The sequence below is a fragment of the Schistocerca americana genome, chromosome 4 (genome assembly GCF_021461395.2).
Source record: "Schistocerca americana isolate TAMUIC-IGC-003095 chromosome 4, iqSchAmer2.1, whole genome shotgun sequence".
Taxonomy (NCBI): domain Eukaryota; kingdom Metazoa; phylum Arthropoda; class Insecta; order Orthoptera; family Acrididae; genus Schistocerca; species Schistocerca americana.
Window position 1 is genome coordinate 498,724,075 of NC_060122.1, and position 22,875 is coordinate 498,746,949.

Here is a 22,875-nt window from a genome sequence, read left to right on the forward strand (position 1 = left end):
AACTAGGCAGATGATAAAGAAATTGAAAGGATGTATGATGAGAAAAGAGAATTTATTCAGACTTAAAGTCGATAGAAGAAAAAGGAAAAGGAGAACAAAGAGTGTGAGATTCTGGGAAAGAAATGAAATGGGAAGTAGTCTCGTAGAGCGTTGCAGAGTGCACAATTTAATCATCGCTAACAGTTTAAGAGTCATTGAGGAAATCTGTAGTGATGGAAAACACTTAGGGACACTGGAAGTAACAGATATATTACGTAAAGGTAAGGTACATAATTCAAAGTCAGATTTTAAACTACAAACCGTTTCCAGCGGCAGATATACACTGAAGTCAACGTTTTGATCTTTAACTGTAGATTAAAACTGAAGAAACTGTAGAAAGGTACTAAATTACGGAGATGAGACATGGATGTATTGGAATAACCAGATGTTCTTGAGAATTTCTTAAGTAGTGTTAAGCAGCGATTGACTGGAAGAGTGGGGAGGAGTATAACAATAGACGAATACATAGCTTTGAGAGATGAAATAGAGAGGTAGCAGAGAATCAAGTAGGCTAAAAGACGAGTCCAGACAAATCTTCGGATTTCCATTTAAACGAGGAATGGAGAAAATATAAAAATTTAGTAAAGGAAAATCAGATTGACATACAGTTCAAAATATACAAAATAAATCTCTCTTATACGGTAGAAATTAGAAAATAAATGAAAGACTATGAAAGCGTGCATTGTCATGGGGAAGAAAAATGCCACCTATACGAAAATTAAGGAGTCCCTTGGAGAAGAGAGAAGCAGCTTAATGAATCAAGAGCTCAGGTGGTAGACCAGTACTAAGCAAAGACGTGAAAACTGAAAGGTAGAAGGAATGAAGATGGAAGGTTAGTGTTTAAGGTCCCGTCGACATATAAGCCACTGGTACGAAAAATAATATCGGATCAAGAAAGGATGGGGAAGGAAATCAGCCATGCCCTTGCAAAGGAACCATCTCGACGTTTGCCTTAAACAATTTAGGCAAATCACGGAAAACTTGAATCAGGATGACCGAACGAGGAGTCGTCTCCAGAATGCAACTCTGCTATGCTAATTACAGTGTTCCCATGAAAGTGAAATCAAACGATAAAAAAAAAAGAGATTAACTGGGACTGAAAAACGGCTAAACAGAAGTAGCTAGAGGACAAATTTAAGTCTATAGAGATATGTATGACAGAGGGAAAGATAGATATCGACTATAGGAAAATTAGAATTTTGGAGAAAAGGTAAGCAGCTGCATGAATATCAAAATCTCGGATGGAGGACTCGTACTAGGCAAAGAAGGGAAAGCTGGAAGGTAGAAGGAATACATAGGTGGGTTATACAAGGGAAATGAACTTGAAGTAGATGTTATAAAAAGATGAGAAAGTAGATGAAGATGAGACAGAAAATATAACATTGTGAGAAAACTTAGACAAAGCGCTGAAAGACGTTAGTCAAAAAGGCTCTTAGTGCAGATCACATTCCCTCAGGATTATTAAAATTCTTGCAGGAACCGGCCGTGACAAAATTATTTCATCTGCTGTGTAAGATTTATGAGTCTGAAGAAATAGCTCTAATTCCAAAGAAGGCGATGGCTGACTTGTGTGATTATTAACGAACCAACAGTTTAATGGTGTTGGTAGCGACATACGAACACGAATTATTTGTACAAAATCAGACTGCAGTTATAATAGCCGAAAAACTCGAAAGGGAGGCATTAGCTGAGAGGGAAGTGAACTAAACTTGTAGCCTATTCCCACTGTTATTAAATACGTATGTCGAGCTAGCAGTAAGGGAAATGAAACAGAAATTTGGAAAGAGGATTTGTGTTCACGAAGAAGACGTAAAGACTTTGAGGTTTTCCGACTACATTTTAATTCTGTCGGACACGTCAAAGGATCTTGAAGAGTAGCTGAACAGAACGTATAGTGTTTTGAAAGGAATTTGTAGCATAAACAACAGCAAATGTTAAACAACGGTTGTAAAGACTTGGGGCCATATTAATCTCCACAAAGAAATTTTTCACAGGAAAGTTTGTGCGGCAGATAGGAGTGGCCACAATTCCAATAAACACTTTTGTTGTTGTGGTAGAATTTTCCTGTACCTTTTACTTTGGAATTCTGTATCTTTCGATTCAAAAATTTACTGGACTTGTAATACGATTTATCTTGAACTGGAATCTTTCCAGTGTAATATTTAGGAACTATACTATCGTTCAATGTTATTCAGTGACTGTCTGATACCGAAAGAAGGAAAATAAAACGTAACGGGAATATCTCATGATTTAGTACACCAACATACTTTCCTGTATTGATTGAGTTTTACAATTGCAATTTCAGTAGTCCTATATATTTATTTTGTTGATATCTGTGTAACGAGAACCACCCTATGTTTATGCTTCTTCCCCTCTTTTGCTTCAAAATATACAGATAAACGAAAGTCAGTAGGCGTGCTTCTACGTCTGAAAGTTGATGTCTATCCTAATTTCGCGCGAGTCGCAAAAAAGTTGCGCTAGTAGCGCCACTACTAGCATGCAGAATAGGTTTGCTTTAAATACACGCTGTAACAGTCATGAGCGTTAGTTACCTTTGAGTTTGGACATGGCGAGTTAATGTCAGTCACGAATGCCTTTAAGGCCACAAAGACGCCATTACCAACACCTCACTGAATTTGAACCAGGTCGTGTGATAGGGCTATCACAACCTTGATGTTCTTTCTGCGATACTGCCGTTGTTGGGCGTATGGCCATGGCGTATCGTACAGCATCTGCAGTAACAACTTGAGCAGCAGTTGGCAGCACAAGACACAACGAACATGACGCACAGCTTCGAGTCAGACAACCTGTAGCCTGCAATCTACTGACCCCAAACTACCTCCATTTGCGACATCAGTGGTATCAAGCTAGAGCTCGTTCAAGGGCAGGGTGGAGGTCTGTTGGGTTTTCTGATGAAAGCAGTTTCTACCTCAGTGCCAGTGATGGCCGTTTGTTGGTTAGAAGGAGGCCAGTTGAGGGCCTGCGACACAATGGACCTACACATGGAGTATGGTCTGGGGAGCAACTTCGTTTGTCAGCAGGAGCACTAACGTGGTAATCACAGGCACATTCACTCAGAATCTGTATGTAACTTTGGGACTCGACATGTTGCGCTACCATTCTTGAACAGCATTGCAGGGGTGTTTTCCAACAGGATAACGCTCACTCTTATACCGCTGCTGTAACCCAACGTGCTTTACAGACAGTCGACAAGTTGCCTTGGCCAGCTCGATCAGATCCCTCTCCGGTGGAACACATGTAGGACACCATTGGACGACTACTCCAATGTCATTCTCAAACAGCATTGACCGTTTACGTGCTTGTGTTCGTAGTTCTGGCAGTTACACCGATTATTAATCTACTAACATTTCAAATTTTCAATGAGTTATCTGGCGCGTACATTACCCTTGATCTTGCAAAGTTAATCACTTAAGTATGTTACCTAGACAAATGTATGACCAACATGTCATTGCTCTACAGCAATAATTCTTTGGTGTTGCGATTTCTTTCTCATCAGTGTAAGTTAAACTCAATTAAATATGTGATGGGCTAAGCTGTCAGACAGCAAGGGGAGAGGGGAATGGTAACTTTCACACCAGGAAATTTGGAGGACATCTGTCTAGTGCATGAACCCACATGCGGACTTGACATGTACGGTATTTGATTGACCTGTCTGCGCATTTCGTTTAGTCTTAATGATTTGTGAAACAGCGTGAACTAAGCATACGCTCGACTGACATTGTATCATCCCAACAGGTGTCCCCCGTGTACCTGGCCGACATCGCGGAGGACAGGATGCGCGGCCTGCTGGTCACCATGGGCTCTCTGATGAGCAGCGTCGGCAGTCTCCTGACCAACGCTGTCGCTCCCTACGTGTCGTTCTTCACCCTGTGCGAGGTCCTGATGATCTTCCCAGTCGTCTTCGTAGCCGCCTTCTGGTGGATGCCCGAGAGTCCGTACTTCTTGGTAGCCAAAGGGCGCACTCAGGAGGCTGAGAGAGCGTTGATGAGGCTGAGGGGCAAGGACTCGGAGAAGGACGTGAGGGCCGAGGTGGAGTCCATCCAGAAGGTGATCCAGGAGGCGTCGAAGGACCGCAGAAGCGCCGCCGACGGCCTGCGGGAACTCAGAAGAAGCGCTGTTGCTCGCAAAGCTTTTGCGGTGAGTAATACAAAGTGAGTAGTACTGTGGTTCCCAACATGGGGGTCATTACCCTGTAAGGGGTAAAATGAAATTTTCTGAGGGGTAAAAACCAAACGATTCGATTCTGTTTCAGACACGAAACTAAATTGTTTTCAAAAGATCATTACTATTATCACAATTTTGTAAGACTCTGGTACTGATTATGTAAGTTATCAATAATGATTTTTTCTGAATTAGTAGCATTAACGCGTTGGAGGTTAAAGGTTCCTCACATAATCGAACCACTACACATATATGTTGTACTTTCTTCCGCACGTCGTTGGTGATAAAAGTGAGAGAGATACGTAACAAATTCTAACTATCTCAAGAAAATGTCTTCCCCAACTTGTAGATAGTACCTGTAGTAGTCCAGAAATTGCTTCATTACTCGCTTCGAAGACGAAAAAATAATTAATTGACAGCACGACATAGCAGTAACTGCGTAAGGGCTACTATAGTGGTGGGCACAATTTCATTATTATTATTATTTCTATTTGATTGGTTAGACACAAAGCATTAACAGCCTGAAGTCATCCGATTTCTGCCAGTTCAGAAATAAGGAGTGCAGCAATGAAGTGATAAGTATGGTGCATACACCTCAACTTGTTTGATTTTAAATGGTGTTGCAGTGTGCAGGTCAAGCAAGTGTTGCAACGAAGAGGAGTGTTGGAGGGGAAGAATGTTTTGTAACAAGTGTGTACCCACACTGTGAACAGCTAGCTCTTTTTTCTGAGAAGGAGTTGTGGTAGCACTTGCGATGCACCACGAACCCCTTCGCCATTCATTCTAACACACACACACACACACACACACACACACACACAAACACGCGCGCGCGCGCGCACAAACTAAATATATTTCATCCTTCATCATTCTAAATATAAGTGTTCCAAGAGAAGTCTTTCATTGTACAGTTTATTTAATTGCTGAAGTAGGTGATAACGTGGGGGAGGACGGAATAACAAATTTAGGGGGGGGGGGGGGGGAGGGAAGGGCGGGAATACAATCTTATGTCTGATTGCACTCAGGGGTAAAGGTCTAAGAAAGGTTGGGAACCAGTGGCCTAGTAAGGTAGTGGTTCCGATAAATGCACTAATTGCTCTTATCAAGTGCTTCAAGCCAGAACGTTGCTGAGTTCACTGTCTGCTCCCGAAACAGACCATGTGGAAACATTACAGTGTACTGAATGTGCAATTATGAGTTCATAGGCCACTTTACATGCTAAGTTCCGATGGAATTTTCCTTCTTATATTTCTTGTCAGTGAGCGCATTTTAGCCGGCCGAAGTGGCCGTGCGGTTAAAGGCGCTGCAGTCTGGAACCGCAAGACCGCTACGGTCGCAGGTTCGAATCCTGCCTCGGGCATGGATGTTTGTGATGTCCTTAGGTTAGTTAGGTTTAACTAGTTCTAAGTTCTAGGGGACTAATGACCTCAGCAGTTGAGTCCCATAGTGCTCAGAGCCATTTGAGCGCATTTTAGAGTATTACCTTAGGATCTGCATCGCTCTTTGTGTATGAATATGTTCACTGACTTAATTTATATTTTAAATTGGTGCACAGTGATTTGTTTAGCATGTCTGTAAATTGTCTTATAGGCTTCATGAGTTAAAGATATTGTATAGGTCGCAGGGGGAAGTTTCCATATTGACTGAGAATAACGTTACACTGGTTTCAAAGAGTGCCGATCTAGGATAATCCTAAATGTTGTCTAATCGTGTAATTTGACGTAAACCAAGGAATACCCGTTGTGATCTGAACGTCTTGCTGCGCACAATTAAATTTATGTGAGTTCACCAATGTTTTAGATTTCACTGGGTATAGCAATATCGAGACGAACACCATATTCCATTTTAATACTTTTCCTTAAGTGATCGTATTCTCCTATCGGACAAGATGTAGTTGAAACAATTTACAGGAATTTCAATTATGGTCATCTTTAATCTTCCTGCTCCAAGTAAGTAAAGCGTCTATCTGCAGGTTATAAATGTTACCCTGTTACACACCAGAAGAGTCCCTCCTGTGAACATCAACTTTCTGGCTAGATCCTCTGTTTTGTTGGAAGTGATCATGATTAGCTGACATTTCTCAAGAATGTGGAAAGTTAACTGGACAAACAAAAATGTCAAATATTCATTCTTCTATTGATTAAAACAACTGTTTCTGATTTCATCTATGTTTACATGCTATGTTGATGCCAGTGAACAGATCCAGTTTCCCGACTGTGCAAAAACTAAACAGAGTACAATGATGTCCACGAAATTAAATGAAACCAGATTGTACCCAAATATATCAGGGTCCGAACTGTACGCGAAAACTCTTGGGTCCAGCATCATACAAAAAAATACGCAAAGTCTAAAGTGTGTGGTCCTCATACCATTCATGTTCACGAACGATCGATAGGAACTCTCGCAAAAGACTGACCTTGTCGTCTGCAACATTTCTTTGTACATCACTTTCTGCTTTGAGCTCAAACGCACTAGTGTTTCCGTGCTTACCCAAAGGGGTCTTATGAAGACTTGAATGGCTTGAAGTACCGTACTAATCGTACAAGGACGTCCTCGGGTGAAACATATATACTGAGGCAACCACTCTGTGCCACAATTTTGCTGGACATCCTAGATAATTACTCAATTACATGAAATCCAAAACAAATACCCGAGGTAACACTGAAAGTACACCAAGAGAAGGGGCACGAATGTTCTCAGCTTAGTTTGACCCAACGGAGAGCGTCACAGAAATTTCAAAAACTCTGTATTGGTGCACGCTTGAAAACGGACGTGAAGTCCTACGTAATAGCTAGATTAGAAATTTCCAAGAGTCAGTATTAAGAGAGCGATCTGGGACTGTACCTCAGCAGTCTATGTATCACTTCAGCAGGAACCGCACAGAGAAAATTATATTAATTACAGTGGGCACAGAGGAATGTAAGTAGTCACTTTCGTGCTCCATTCGTAGAGTCCACAAGAAGAATTTCACTATACTGAAAAGCCAAAACAGTATAACCATTGCTAATCGTGAGAATTAATACATCGCGATGGCGTTCTGGGCACATGATACCCTAAGAAAAGTATATAAATGGAGCGTAGACGAAAGGGGAATCATTCTGGCGTCTGTACGGATCGCAAATGGGGAAATCTACTGACACAAGCGACTTGGGCAGTTGCCAGATTGTTATGATTTGGCACCTAGGAAGCATTATCTGGCAAAATACGAAGCTGGATGACTGTTCTCGTCTCACTCTCATCGGCATCTATGGAAAGTTGTACAACGACATTGAAACCATATTTAAACGACAGGATATTGGAGGTCCACACCTCATCACGTAACGTGGTCGGAGACTTGTCCTCTGACTAAAGCACCATAGGTTGTGGCGTACTTCGACAGTGTTAGGGACCACCTGAATCCCTTCATGCCGCATGTCTTTCTTGACTGTGATGTCATCTTCTATCAGGATAACTGTCCTTGTCACGGGGCCAGAACCATGCTACAGTGGTTTAAGAAGCACTATAGTAAACTCACGTTGATGGCTTGGTCACCAAATTCGGCTACTTTGAATCTTATAGCACACATCTGGAACTCTATAGGGGGCCAACTCCATGCCGTGATCTCTACATAGACATCACGTCCTACGTAGTTCTATAAACCTACCAAAGACTTGTCAAATCCATTCCATTCAGAATGGTTGCTGTATGGTAGCTGATCATAATGGTGTGCCTCATTAGCAGAGTATGGATGTGTACAGGGTGTTACAAAAAGGTACGGCCAAACTTCCAGGAAACATTCCTCACAGACAAATAAAGAAAAGATGTCATGTGGACATGTGTCTGGAAACGCTTAATTTCCATGTTAGAGCTCATTTTAGTTTCGTCAGTATGTACTGTACTTCCTCGATTCGCCGCGAGTTGGCCCAATTGAAGGAAGGTAATGTTAACTTCGGTGCTTGTGTCGACATGCGACTCATTGCCCTACAGTACTAGCATCAAGCACGTCAGTACGTAGCATCAACAGGTTAGTGTTCATCACGAACGTGGTTTTGCAGTCAGTGCAATGTTTACAAATGCGGAGTTGGCAGATGCCCATTTGATGTATGGATTAGCACGGGGCAATATCCGTGGCGCGGTACGTTTGTATCGAGACAGATTTCCAGAACGAAGGTGTCCCGACAGGAAGACGTTCGAAGCAATTGATCGGCGTCTTAGGGAGCACGGAACATTCCAGCTTGACTCGCGACTGGGGAAGACCTAGAACGACGAGGACACCTGCAATGGACGAGGCAATTCATCGTGCAGTTGACGATAACCCTAATGTCAGCGTCAGAGAAGTTGCTGCTGTACAAGGTAACGTTGACCACGTAACTGTATGGAGAGTGCTACGGGAGAACCAGTTGTTTCCGTACCATGTACAGCGTGTGCAGGCACTATCAGTAGCTGATTGGCCTCCACGGGTACACTTCTGCGACATCCAACAATGTGTCAATCCTCATTCCAGTGCAAATGGTCGCTTTACGGATGAGGCTTCATTCCAACGTGATCAAATTGTAAATTTTCACGATCAACATGTGTGGGCTGACGAGAATCCGCACGCAATTGTGCAATCACGTCATCGACACAGATTTTCTGTGAACGTTTGGGCAGGCATTGTTGGTGATGTCTTGAATGGGCCCCATGTTCTTCCACCTACGCTCAATGGAGCACATTATCATGATTTCATACGGGATACTCTACCTGTGCTGCTAGAACATGTGCCTTTACAAGTACGACACAACATGTGGTTCATGCACGATGGAGCTCCTGCACATTTCAGTCGAAGTGTTAGTACGCTTCTAAACAACAGATTCGGTGACCGATGGATGGTAGATGCGGACCAATTCCATGGCCTCCACACTCTCCTGACCTCAACCCTCTTGACTTTCATTTATGGGGGCATTTGAAAGCTCTTGTCTACGCAACCCCGGTACCAAATGTAGAGACTCTTCGTGCTCGTATTGTGGACGGCTATGATACAATACGCCATACTCCAGGGCTGCATGAGCGCATCAGGGATTCCATGCGACGGAGGGTGGATGCAATGTATCCTCGCTAACGGAGGACATTTTGAACATTTCCTGTAACAAAGTGTTTGAAGTCACGTTGGTACGTTCTGTTGCTGTGTGTTTCCATTCCATGATTAATGTGATTTGAAGATAAGTAATAAAATGAGCTCTAACATGGAAAGTAAGCGTTTCCGGACACATGTCCACATAACATATTTTCTTTCTTTGTGTGTGAGTAATGTTTCCTGAAAGTTTGGCCGTACCTCTTTGTAACACCCTGTATGTATGTGACCTTAGAGGCAGGTATACTGACTGAGACAGAGTGATGTAACTGGCTCATAAAGATGTTAGAGTCTCATTCACGAGGCATGGCGTCCATATTGTGCCAAGTCATAAGGGCTGCCTTGAAAAATAACGCCCTAGAAATCTATGGGATGCTAATCCTCGAACCCTCTTACATCAGTTTAGTCACTGGACGTCAATTTTGAAAAACGTGACGGCGCCGCAAGCAATTGATTAGAGATGAAGCACTCAACATTTATCAATCCAGAGACTTAGCACAGATCCTCGTAACATGTTATCTATCAGAATCGCTGTTGCTTTGGCAAGTTTCCTGAGGTAATGGCAAGGACCTCTCCCACTGCCGCAGGTGGTCGCCACGCTCACCACGCTGAACATCTTCTGCGGCAGCCCCGCCATAGGCGCGTACGCGACGCAGATCTTCCTGTGGAGCGGCAGCTCGCTGGACTCCGACGTGTCGACCATCGTGGTGAACTCGATCCAGACGATCTCCTCCCTAGGTTCGTCGCTGCTGGTGGACCGCACCGGTCGGCGACCGCTGCTGATGTTGTCCTACACGGGCAGCTCGATTTTTATGATTGCTGAGGGCATCTACTTCTACCTCAAGGAGTATGGCAGCCATGAACTCGTGGAGAGCCTCTACTGGTTGCCTCTCACAGCTCTAATTTCATTCCACGTAAGTGTCCCCAGTCTAATACACTATATCTTCGTCAGCGAAGTTCGCATTACGTCATGTTAAGTAGGCTGTACTACAACAGTGTTGTTGCAACAGCAGCCTCTGTACATATAGCTGATAATACGGTTTTCTATATGAAACTGGTATCTGTACAGATACGATTGGCGATGTTGCAGCTCTCTAAGACAGAAATTACAGTAAAATCGGACCTTTAGCTGCTTACAGGCGTTGATAAATATCAAAGGAGGTCCCGGGTTCGAGGTCCAGTCGGGGCACACATTTTTCAACTGCCCCCGTTGGTATCTATCAACGCCTGTAAGCAGCTAAAGGCCTGATTTCATTATAATTTCAAAATTCAATACGGTTTTCTGTTACATCTCATAAATGTAAGCTATTGAACAAAATCAGTGATGTAAGACTTCGTTACTTTAGTTGATACAACAATGACAGCTAATAAACAACAGCGTAATAACGTAAATACAAGCATAACGAAGAAATTGATATCGATCTTGGAAGAAAGATGTACCGAAAATACGCATTTGATGATGATCGATATCTTGAAAAAATACGGTACATAGTTTACAAATCACGTAGTAACCGAGATTTAACTTCTTGCTCAGCGTCTTATAATGATAATGATGCAATGAATAACCGATATTCGTACTTTTTGACTCACCAATTTACGGTGACAATGGCGCAATTCTGTCCAGCTCCCCATCGTCGCTGTTGTCGGAAACGTCAAAACCGTCTTCATCGTCATTAATACGACAAATTGTTAGCTGTTCACGGTCACTAACGATACCTTAAATGTCTATTATTTCTGGAGGATTACGTTTTTCGACGTGATCGACCTTTTTCCTCCACTGTTGCAAGAGCTCCAAGCAACAGCCATTCCACCTCTGTTATTGTAAAGGACTGTTTTTCTTCCTCACTCCATACTAACACAGTGGAGTTGGAATGGCAGTGATATGGTGGCAACCTTATGCAGTCTGACGCTGCTCCACGGCGAATTCGTCTACTACATAACTGGCATTGTAGGCTTCTTTTTTAACAAGCTAAATTAACAGAAACTACGTCATATTGATATCAGTAATAACATTTTTCACCAGTAACCACTCCACCCCAACGTCTTTGCAATCACTTCTGGATGGGGCTCTGTTCAGAATCACTAAATAAAATGGAGCATTGTCTATTACAGTTGCTGTAGGTGCAGAGAACTATTTTGATATGTTCCTGAACCATTCAATAAAACGTGCGAGGTACATGTCTACATGGTTTTCACCTGCCTTTTTGGACCAAAAAATTAAAAGTACGTCATGAACAAAACCACTGGAAGAGACTGCAAGGACCACACTTAATCTAGCTTGTCATCAAGTTAGGTGATGACCGCTGTTGGTTGGAGTGTCATCCATCCAGCACTTCCCCAGCGTTAACCCACGTTTCGCCTATCCGTATTATCGAATGAATGTCTATTCCCACAATGTTGTGTCAGAATATGCTTCGAAGCGTAACAATATGCGGCTTCTCTAACAGCACCTGACGTCCGTATTGCGCTTTGTGTTGGAAACCCATACTTTTCAATACAATTTTCGTACGTTTCCCCACTCCTGGGAAGTGCAATTCCTTCTAATGACACAATTAACATTGCTACGGTTGTATACTCGTTCCTGCTGCAGTAAGCATAATATACTTCCGACTTGCATCGGTCTGGAGAGACACTACCTAAGTACTACGACACACTAATTATAAACTGGAGTATACACAAAAGACGTTCTACAGTATTATTTATTTTATAGTTAGATGTAAATCAAATTTCAGCTTTGTAGGACCTCCTCAGACAAGTTACAACTCCGTAGATAGTCCACACAACATCAGTTTTTCCAAAGACATATACCCAAAAATTAGTACACCTTGAAAGAGGATGTCGATTATGATCCGATGACGGCATATGCCACCTGGGGGATAGAAGACATATTGGTAATAGCTTCGACGTCATCCGCCAACAGCGTAGTTGCATAGCTACCAGAGCGCCTTACGTCTACCCTTTAATAGGGAATGTTCACAGCCAGAAGGCTCAGTGTGTGCAAACGTGTGAAGCAAGCATGCTACATCTACATCTACATCTACATTGATACTCCTTAAGCCGCAGAACGGTGTGTGGCGGAGGGCACTTTACGTGCCACTGTCATTACCTCCCTTTCCTGTTCCAGTCGCGTATGGTTCGCGGGAAGAACGACTGTCTGAAAGCCTCCGTGCGCGCTCTAATCTCTCTAATTTTACATTCGTGATCTCCTCGGGAGGTATAAGTAGGGGGAAGCAATATATTCGATACCTCATCCAGAAACGCACCCTCTCGAAACCTGGCGAGCAAGCTACACCGCGATGCAGAGCGCCTCTCTTGCAGAGTCTGCCACTTGAGTTTATTAAACATCTCCGTAACGCTATCACGGTTACCAAATAACCCTGTGACGAAACGCGCCGCTCTTCTTTGAATCTTCTCTATCTCCTCCGTCAGACCGATCTGGTACGGATCCCACACTGATGAGCAATACTCAAGTATAGGTCGAACGAGTGTTTTGTAAGCCACCTCCTTTGTTCATGGACTACATTTTCTAAGCACTCTCCCAATGAATCTCAACCTGGTACCCGCCTTACCAACAATTAATTTTATATGATCATTCCACTTCAAATCGTTCCGCATGCATACTCCCAGATATTTTACAGAAATAACTGCTACCAGTGTTTGTTCCGCTATCATATAATCATACAATAAAGGATCCTTCTTTCTATGTATTCGCAATACATTACATTTGTCTATGTTAAGGGTCAGTTGCCACTCCCTGCACCAAGTGCCTATCCGCTGCAGATCTTCCTGCATTTCCCTACAATTTTCTAATGCTGCAACTTCTCTGTATACTACAGCATCATCCGCGAAAAGCCGCATGGAACTTCCGACACTATCTACTAGGTCATTTATATATATTGTGAAAAGCAATAATCCCATAACACTCCCCTGTGGCACGCCAGAGGTTACTTTAACGTCTGTAGACGTCTCTCCCTAGATAACAACATGCTGTGTTCTGTTTGCTAAAAACTCTTCAATCCAGCCACACAGCTGGTCTGATGTTCCGTAGGCTCTTACTTTGTTTATCAGGCGACAGTGCGGAACTGTATCGAACGCCTTCCGGAAGTCAAGAAAAATAGCATCTACCTGGGAGCCTGTATCTAATATTTTCTGGGTCTCATGAACAAATAAAGCGAGTTGGGTCTCACACGATCGCTGTTTCCGGAATCCATGTTGATTCCTACATAGTAGATTCTGGGTTTCCAGAAATGACATGATATGCGAGCAAAAACATGTTCTAAAATTCTACAAGAGATCGACGTCAGAGATATAGGTCTATAGTTTTGAGCATCTGCTCGACGACCCTTCTTGAAGACTGGGACTATCTGTGCTCTTTTCCAATCATTTGGAACCCTCCGTTCCTCTAGAGACTTGCGGTACACGACTGTTAGAAGGGGGGCAAGTTCTTTCGCGTACTCTGTGTAGAATCGAATTGGTATCCCGTCAGGTCCAGTGGACTTTCCTCTATTGAGTGATTCCAGTTGCTTTTCTATTCCTTGGACACTTATTTCGATGTCAGCCATTTTTTCGTTTGTGCGAGGATTTAGAGAAGGAACTGCAGTGCGGTCTTCCTCTGTGAAACAGCTTTGGAAAAAGGTGTTTAGTATTTCAGCTTTACGCGTGTCATCCTCTGTTTCAATGCCATCATAATCCCGTAGTGTCTGGATATGCTGTTTCGAGCCACTTACTGATTTAACGTAAGACCAGAACTTCCTAGGATTTTCTGTCAAGTCGGTACATAGAATTTTACTTTCGAATTCAATGAACGCTTCACGCATAGCCCTCCTTACGCTAACTTTGACATCGTTTAGCTTCTGTTTGTCTGAGAGGTTTTGGCTGCGTTTAAACTTGGAGTGGAGCTCTCTTTGCTTTCGCAGTAGTTTCCTAACTTTGTTGTTGTACCACGGTGGGTTTTTCCCGTCCCTCACAGTTTTACTCGGCACGTACCTGTCTAAAACGCATTTTACGATTGCCTTGAACTTTTTCCATAAACACTCAACATTGTCAGTGTCGGAACAGACGCAGTCACGCTTCCCACAACCAACGGCCGTCCGAAGGGCAGGATGGTCCTTTCAGAGAAATGACACAATTGCACACAAGTTTGACGTCCTGCGTCAACTGTGCAGTTTTGTAGGTATGAGCGGTGACATGAACAGTCTCACACGTGTAGACGAGGTTCCCGATGCCCACGCAGGATAGTCGTAAGGGCAGCAGTGACATGTCCCACAACTACCACAGCACAGATATGAGGGCTTGTGAGCCCAGACGTGTCAACATGAGCTGTTGTGAACTGGTTATCAGCAGTGGGACTGCGGGCGCTTATGCCTCTAGCCAGTGTTCCACTCATGCCGCAGCATCGACGTGCAAGGCTCGACTGGCTCGACAGGTGCCGTCAGAGGACAACTCGGAAGATGGAATGGCACGCGGTGGTCTTCAGCGATGAAAACGTATTCTGCCCGCACGCAAGTGACGGCCGTTTGCTCGTACGATGTTGACCTGTCGAGTGCTGTCTCGTAGAATGCATTTATCCGAGGCATACTGGCCCCACCCCAGGCTACAACGTCGTTCACATTTGGTGTTTCTGGAGGGGATGCTGACTAGTGCTCGGTACGTGCAGAATGTTGTTAGACCTGTTCTTTTGCCGTTCTTGCGACAGGAAGGTGGTGTAATCTTCCAACAGGGTAATGCTCGCCCAAACACTGCCTGTGAAACTCAACGTGCTCTGCAAGACGTGCAGCCGCTTCCCTGGCCAGCACGATTTCTAGAACTTGTTTCCAGTCGAGCACAAGTGGGATGTGATGGGATGAGAAGACTCTTGCGACTCTTCAACCAACAACTCTTACAGAACTTTGCGTACAGGTCGAGCAGGTGTAGCATAACGTATCCTAGGACAATATTCGCCATGCGTGCGATCGAAAGAATGCTAGAGTAAGCGCCTCATTGCCGCCTGTGAAGGCTACACCACATACTAATATTGGTGTTTTCTGCATTAGTCGATGCCTGGTAACTCGTGCTATCGATCTGAAAATTTAATCATTTCCTGTAGTCCAAATGCAGTGGTGCAACGATAAAGCTTCAATGAATTTTAAACCTCTAAAAGGGTGTACTAATTTTTTATGGTAGTGTACAAAGAAGCTGTGAACAAAACCTTACAGTACATTATATTTAGTAAATAAAAGTATAATATACCGGCCAAAACAGGACACAAATGTGTACTGTTACAGACTATAATGTTATATGGCCAAAGCAACTGCAGAATATCATGAACAGGCAAGAAATTGGGGGGGGGGGGAAGGGGGATGACAGAGGGGAGGAGGGAGTTAATGTAATATGGATGGGCAACAGTTATAGCGTTTACAACAAGCATATTACCTCATAATGAGCAAATATAAACTGACCATTGCTAGTTCAGCAAGTGTGAATAAGGGAACTGTATATGATAGTTAAGGATTAAGTCAGGATTATGTGATTGGTGTTTAATGATAGCCAGAATTTCAAGTAATGTTAGTTTTTTTTCCTTCTCTGTGGAGAGAAGCATATTTGATATCATTAGAATGACATTCATTCCGATCATGGTGAGCAGACTTGTACGTTCAGTAAGCCTGTTAGCTGCAGTCCTTCATGATTGAGCTACGTATAATTTGTCAAACAAATTGGAGGAAATCATACAAATTACACTGGTATTTGGAGTTGAACAGAATCTGCAACTCTCCTCCCTCCCCCTAACCGCTGCTTTTTCATCGCATTCACTAGCTATTTTCTTCGCATAACGTAGTTGTCTGTACTGGTACTCACTTTTGTCTTGTTTTGGCCTGTATGTTCCAATCACTCAATATAATTTAATATGAGGCTTATTTGTTAGTAGCTTCTTTACATATTTCATTGTGGTTATGTTTTTCGTACACATGTACAGTCGTTGAAGGTTGTATATGTTTGGAAAAACGATCTTTCTACAACTGTTAATTTCCAGTGCTTTTGTGTGAAGCCGGCCGGAGTGGCCGAGCAGTTCTAGGCGTTAGAGTTTGGAACAGAGCGACCACTACGGTCGCAGGTTCGAATCCTGCCTCGGGCATGGATGTGTGTGATGTCCTTAGGTTAGTTAGGTGTAAGTAGTTCTAAGTTCTAGGGAGCTGATGAACTCAGAAGTTATGTCACATAGTGGTCAGAGCCATTTCAACCACTTGATTTTGTGTGAACATGGTTAGAAACGTTATTACCTGCACACCCATATTGCATTTGTTTATTTATTTATGTGAAGTTTCACCCACTAGCGAGCGTACAGTCACGTCAGAAATCTGCTGCCCATCCTGAAATAGCTGTACAGTCTTCTTCGACGTTGCTCATGGTGGAGACTCACTGTCCGCTGAAGTATATTCGCCATCTGGTCTTTCGCTCTCAGTGGGGAGATTGGGTTTTTGAGTCATCAGTCTTCTGACTGACGCGGACCGCGACGAATTTCTCTCCTATGCTAACGTTTCGGCAATAAAGTACGTCATGTCGGTACCAAGGATCATATGAATGGAAGATGATCACTGTTCCAGCCACATCTCGCATTAGAGGGAAGAGGCGGCTAGACAACGTATATCAGTCAATGGCTGGATGGAATTTTCCAGTTACACGACACGCCTTTTCCTTCTGCCCATGAGGACACGTAGAGGGCATACATTTCCACTTTCTGTACCCCATGAGCTATTCAGGGGCGATGTACCTCTCTGCCAGCATCTGCCAATAACCTACTGTAAGATGCGGAAGGAAATGTGCTCAGCACACCCATCTCCAGGTAGTCAGCTTCCCAGATATTGGAGACGCTAGTTTTTCCTCAAGTAGCTCCTCAATAAGCATCATGCAACTGTCTTCTAGTTGCAGTCCTTCTACCATGTATTAGTCCCTGTCAGTAAAAGGAGCAAAACCTGGGTCCTATACATTACACTCATTACAACTGCGTTCTTTTTGAGCCACTGTCTTCTGCCATTTCCGCCCTTTGTTACTAACTCACTACGCATATCGTGAATGGTACCAGTCCTGTCACACTTCCACAAGATACACAAAGACAGTGCTTTCTTTTAATACTAGGTACAGGATTATTGAACTATACGAGAAAAAATGTAAATTAGTTACAGACTACGGCTTTCGCACACTTTATTCAACATGTCACTACAGATATTCGGATTTAGGTTATGACAGGTTCGGTATGCGTACCTTCATTGGCGACTATGTGGCCCAGACGAATAGTGAAATTCTGCATGACCCGCTGTAGTTTCGGAACACCCATGCTGTCGATGAGCTCCTGAATGGCCGTTTTCAGTTCAGCAGTGGTTTTGGGTTTATTGCTGTACCCCTTATCTTTAAATATAGCCCCGCAAAAAGGCATCCCATGTGTTCAGATCAGAAGAATATGGCGGCCAGTCGAGTCCCATCCCAGTAGCCTCTGGGTGCCCCAGAGGCCCACGCCAGTGGCCTCTGGATACCACAGAGCAAGAATGCGCTCCGCGGGGTGCTCCTGCAGGACATCACACACTCTCCTGCTTCGATGGTGTCGAGATCCGTCTTCTATTGTGGAAATCAGGTCACTTTGGGTAATGGGGATGAAATCACCTTCCCAAACCTTCAAGTACCATTCGATAGTCACTGTGCCATCAAGGAATATCGCCGCGTTTATTCCGTGATCGGAAATTGCACACCACACACTCACCTGTTGAGGGTGAAGAGACTTCTCGATCGCGAAATACGGTGTCTCAGCGGCCGAAATGTACCAGTTTTACTTATTACGAAGCCATCCAAATGAAAGTGGGCTTCGTCGCTAAACCATGCATGCATGCGCATCCTAATTCCAACCATGCCGCGCGGCCTACCGTCCAGTTTGAACTTCGTAACGCAAACCGTTCAGAAGTTATGACGATTTCATTTCATATACACTACTGTCCATTAAAATTGCTACACCAAGAAGAAATGCAGATGGTAAACGGGTATTCATTGGACAAATATATTATACTAGAACTGACATGTGATTAGATTTTCACGCAATTTGGGTGCATAGATCGTGAGAAAGTAGTACCCAGAACCACCACCACTGGCCGTAATAACGGCCTTCATACGCCTGGGCATTGAGTCAAACAGAGCTTGGATGACGTTTACATGTACAGGTGCCTATGCAGCGTCAACACGATACCACAGTTCATCAAAAGTAGTGACTGGCGTATTGTGACGAGCCAGTTGCTCGTCCCCCATTGACCAGAGGTTTTCAATTGGTGAGAGATCTGGAGAATGTGCTGGCCAGGGCAGCAGTCGAACATTTTCTGTATCCAGAAAGGCATGTATAGAACCTGCAACATGCGGTGGTGCGTTATCCTGCTGAAATGTAGGGTTTCGCAGGGATCGAATGAAGGGTAGTGCCACGGGCGTAACACGTCTGAAATGTACCGTCCACTGTTCAAAGTGCCGACGGTACGAACAAGAGGTGACCGAGACGTGTAACCAATGGCACCCCATACCATCACGCCGGGTGATACGCCAGTATGGCGATGACGAATACACCCTTCCAATGTGCATTCACCGCGATGTCGCCAAACACGGATGCGACCATCATGATGCTGTAAACAGAACCTGGATTAATCCGAAAAAATGACGTTTTGCCATTCGTGCACCCAGGTTTGTCGTTGAGTACACCATCGCAGGCGCTCCTATCACTGATGCAGCGTCAAGGGTAACCGCAGCCATGGTGTCCAAGCTGATAGTCCATGCTGCTGCAAACGTCTTCGAACTGTTCGTGCAGATGATATGTTGCAAACGTCCCCATCTTTTGACTCAGGGATCGAGACGTGACTGCACCATCCGTTACAGCCATGTGGATAAGATGCCTGTCATCTCGACTGCTAGTGATACGAGGCCGTTGGGATCCAGCACGGTGTTCCGTATTACCTTCCTGAACCCACCGATTCCATATTCTGCTAATTATCATTGGATCTCGACCAATGCGAGCAGCAATGTCGCGATACGATAAACCGCAATCGCGATAGGCTACAATCCGACCTTTATGAAAGTCGGAAACGTGATGGTATGTATTTCTCCTCCTTACACGAGGCATCACAACAACGTTTCACCAGGCAACGTCGGTCAACTGCTGTTTGTGTATGAGAAATCGGTTGGAAACTTTCCTCATGTCAGCACGTTGTAGGTGTCGCCACCGGCGCCAACCTTGTGTGAATGCTCTGAGAAGCTAATCATTTGCATATCACAGCATCTTCTTCCTGTCGGTTAAATTCCGTGTCTGTAGCCCGTCATCTTTGTGCTGTAGCAATTTTAATGGCCAGTAGTGTACTTCAATAACTGCTATCCTGTATCTCCATTAAAAATGAGTCCTATTTGCGTGGAAATTCCTATCCTTTTTAGAATATGACATCAAGAAAAGAGTTCAGAAAATGGGTTAGCTATAGTGTCTGGTTTTCTCCACAACGGAGATACGTGCTGAAATCCTTGCCAAAATTAACATTCAAGTAAGATTAAAATTGTGGATTCCATTATAGCTTGTTTGATACTTTGCGCTAGAAGTCCTTAACACGCGATTTGACGAAAAGTTCTGTTTGTGCAGAAGTCTTAAGTCCTTCGTCGCCATTTCTACGTCTGACGCTCGAGCTGCCTCTTTTGGTGCAGCAGCCTGACAGCGCTTTTCATCTTTCCTAGCTGCTGTTTAACATCGGCGCCAACGCGCTAATATGGGTGGTGGCCAATGAGCTGGTGCCGGACGGGGTGCGCAGCCTGACCATCTCGTTCATCGCCGTGTGGAACGCGGTGCTCACCTCGGCGACCATCAAGCTCTTCCAGGTGGTGAGCTCCGCGCTGGGCACCTACGTCTGTTTCTGGTTCTTCGCGGCGTGCGCCGCCACGGCGCTCCTCTTCACGGTCTTCTTCATCCCGGAGACGAAGGGCCGATCGCTGGAGGAACTCAACATCGAGATGAGGGCCCAGGCCGCTGCGGACCGTGCCAGACACGACGCCAAAGACAGATCGTAGGAGAGCCGCGCGGCTTTCCCCCGGAATCGCTGCACCAGCAACTGGATGCGCCCAGTGAGCGTCAAGGGTTGCTGCAATGAAAGATGCCGAAGCTATCGAATATAATAAACAGTTTCCATCCTTTGCTGAGCGTACTTTCTTTTGTGTTCTGTATCAGACCCTCAGTGACCTTTCAAAATCATACTTCTGTTTTACGATGGATTCGCAGTATTTGCTGCTCTTTAAAGCGCGATTACACGTAGTGAACAATGTAACTGTACACCGTCTGTAGTCGAACATGAACTGTGATCTGGTGAACACTGTACTAGTATCAGCTTAATGCTAATTAACGATAAAAGAAAAAGGAAAAAAGCTTAACCATTACTGTAGAAGAACAATGAGCTGAGCTGAAAGAGTGGAAAGCGTGATTTATAAGTAACCAAGCAGATTACCAAGATACTCAATATCTCTTTTAGGTTCATTCCACACGACAGGCACATTCAAAATGGCCAAGTCATTTAACGAGTAGTTTTGTGTTTATTACATGTGTTTTTGTACCTGAAAGACATTGTGTATTTCTATTGTAATAAATTTTTATTATTTCTGAATTTCAATCTTAGTTACAAATCAATACCATTTTAAATGAACAGATTGCCAGGCAGGTAATTGGACGAATCATCTGTCCCAACTTTTTTAAAGTTATAAATTGAAGTTGAGATACATGATAGTAACTCTTCCACAACTTAGGCTAAGAGATACACGGTAAGTCAATTACGGTACGCGCTTCCATTCTAGTAACCTACAGAGCTTGCCAGTCGCTAAATGGCATTATTGTCTTTGGGAGAAGTTATACAAGGAGCTGAAATTCATAGAATACTTTAAGCGCAATGTAAGGACAAAGTGTTTACCACCAGTTTGAACTACTCAAAAGCGATAGAATAACAGTGACTGGCGCAGGAAGAGAATGACATCCAATGACATCCCCCACTGATGACAACGTTGAGCAAGTCTCATGATCTGATTCTGAATAATCGACTAGGGGTTGATTGATTGATCTGGAGGAAGGGACCAAACAGCGAGGTCATCGATCCCATCGGATATGGTGAGGATGGGGAAGGAAGTCGGCCAAGCCCTTTGAAAGGAACCATCCCGGAATTTTCCTGAAGCGTTTTAGGGAAATCACGGAAAACCTAAATTAGGGTGGCTGGACGCGGGTTTGTACCGTCCTCCTCCAGAATGCGAGTCCAGTGTGGTAATCACTGCGCCACCTCGCTCAGTAGCATGAGTTGCTGACGAAGTGGTAATCTCAATGCACGTAAGTCACGGTTCTTCGTGTGACATTGTCCAAAAGAGACTCATCATCCGGAAATTTTCAGCAAGATGGTTCCCAAACCAATTCAATGTAGGACATAAGTGCAGTTGGATGAGAATCGCTAAGTAGCTGTAGGATCGAAGTCTTACAGAGGTGATATATTTTTAAAGGAATCATCACTGGCATACAAGAATCCACCTCGAAAGTTGCATCTGCAAAGTCCCACATCCAACTCAAGGAGCAGAAGTGTAGCTCGCGCTGTAAAACAAATCTTTGGTCATGCAAGACGAACAAGTACAACGTTCGTTCTTTTTTCTTTACTCACACGAAGTACTGAGTGCTATCGACAAACAATTTCAAATTTGTTTCCATATTTCTATATTTCCAGAAGCTTCACAAGCGGTTTGTAGTTAAATTGCGTGCTTATAGAATACGGTCACTGTTATACGACTACATTCGTGATTTCCTGTCGGAGAGGTCACGGTCCGTAGTACTGAAATCGACGGAAAGTCTTAGATCAAAACGGAGGTGATTTATGGTGTTCCCCAAGGTAGTGTTAAAGTCCCTCTGTTGTTTCTTATCTATATAAACGATTTAGGAGACAATATGTGCAGCCTTCTTAGATTGTTTGCTGATGATGCTATCGTTTATCGTCTAGTAAACTCATCAGATGATCAAAACCAATAGCAAAATGATTTAGAATAGATATCTGTATAGTGCGAAAACTGGCAAACTGCCCCGAAATAATGAAAAGTGTGATGACACCGACATGGATGCTTAAAGAAATCCGTTCAACATCAGTTACGCAATAAATTAATCAAATCTAAACGCCGTAAATTCAACAAAATACTTACGAATTACAATTACGAACAATTCAAATAGGAAAGAACATACGTAAAATGTTTTAGGGGAGGCGAACCAATGTCTACGTTTTATTGTAGAATACTTAGAAGATACAACGGATCTGCTAAAAACACTGCCTAAACTACGCTTGTCCGTCCTCTTGAGGAGTATTGCTGCATGGTATGGGATCATTACCAAACAAAATTAACGGAGAACATCGAAAAAGTTCAAAGAAGGGCTTCACATTTTGTATGATTGAGATATAGAGGAGAGAGTATCACGGACAGGATACAGGTCTTGGGGTGGACATCATTGAAACAAAGGCGTCTGTCGCTGCGGCGGCATCTTCTTAAGAAATTTCAGTAATTAACTTTCTTCTCCG

The 22,875-nt window shown here is 43.7% G+C and overlaps 1 protein-coding gene across 1 annotated transcript in view; it reads left to right on the forward strand.

The window, feature by feature from the left end:
• Window positions 1–20,908, forward strand: part of LOC124613580 (facilitated trehalose transporter Tret1-like) — a 122,940-nt gene extending 102,032 nt beyond the window's left edge. The window contains exons 3-5 of the mRNA XM_047142295.1: window positions 3,796–4,197; window positions 9,898–10,224; window positions 20,030–20,908. Of these exons, the coding sequence (XP_046998251.1) occupies window positions 3,796–4,197; window positions 9,898–10,224; window positions 20,030–20,359 (1,059 nt within the window). The 3' untranslated portion in view covers window positions 20,360–20,908. The remainder of the gene's footprint in view (window positions 1–3,795; window positions 4,198–9,897; window positions 10,225–20,029) is intronic.
• The last annotated feature ends 1,967 nt before the right edge of the window (window positions 20,909–22,875 follow it).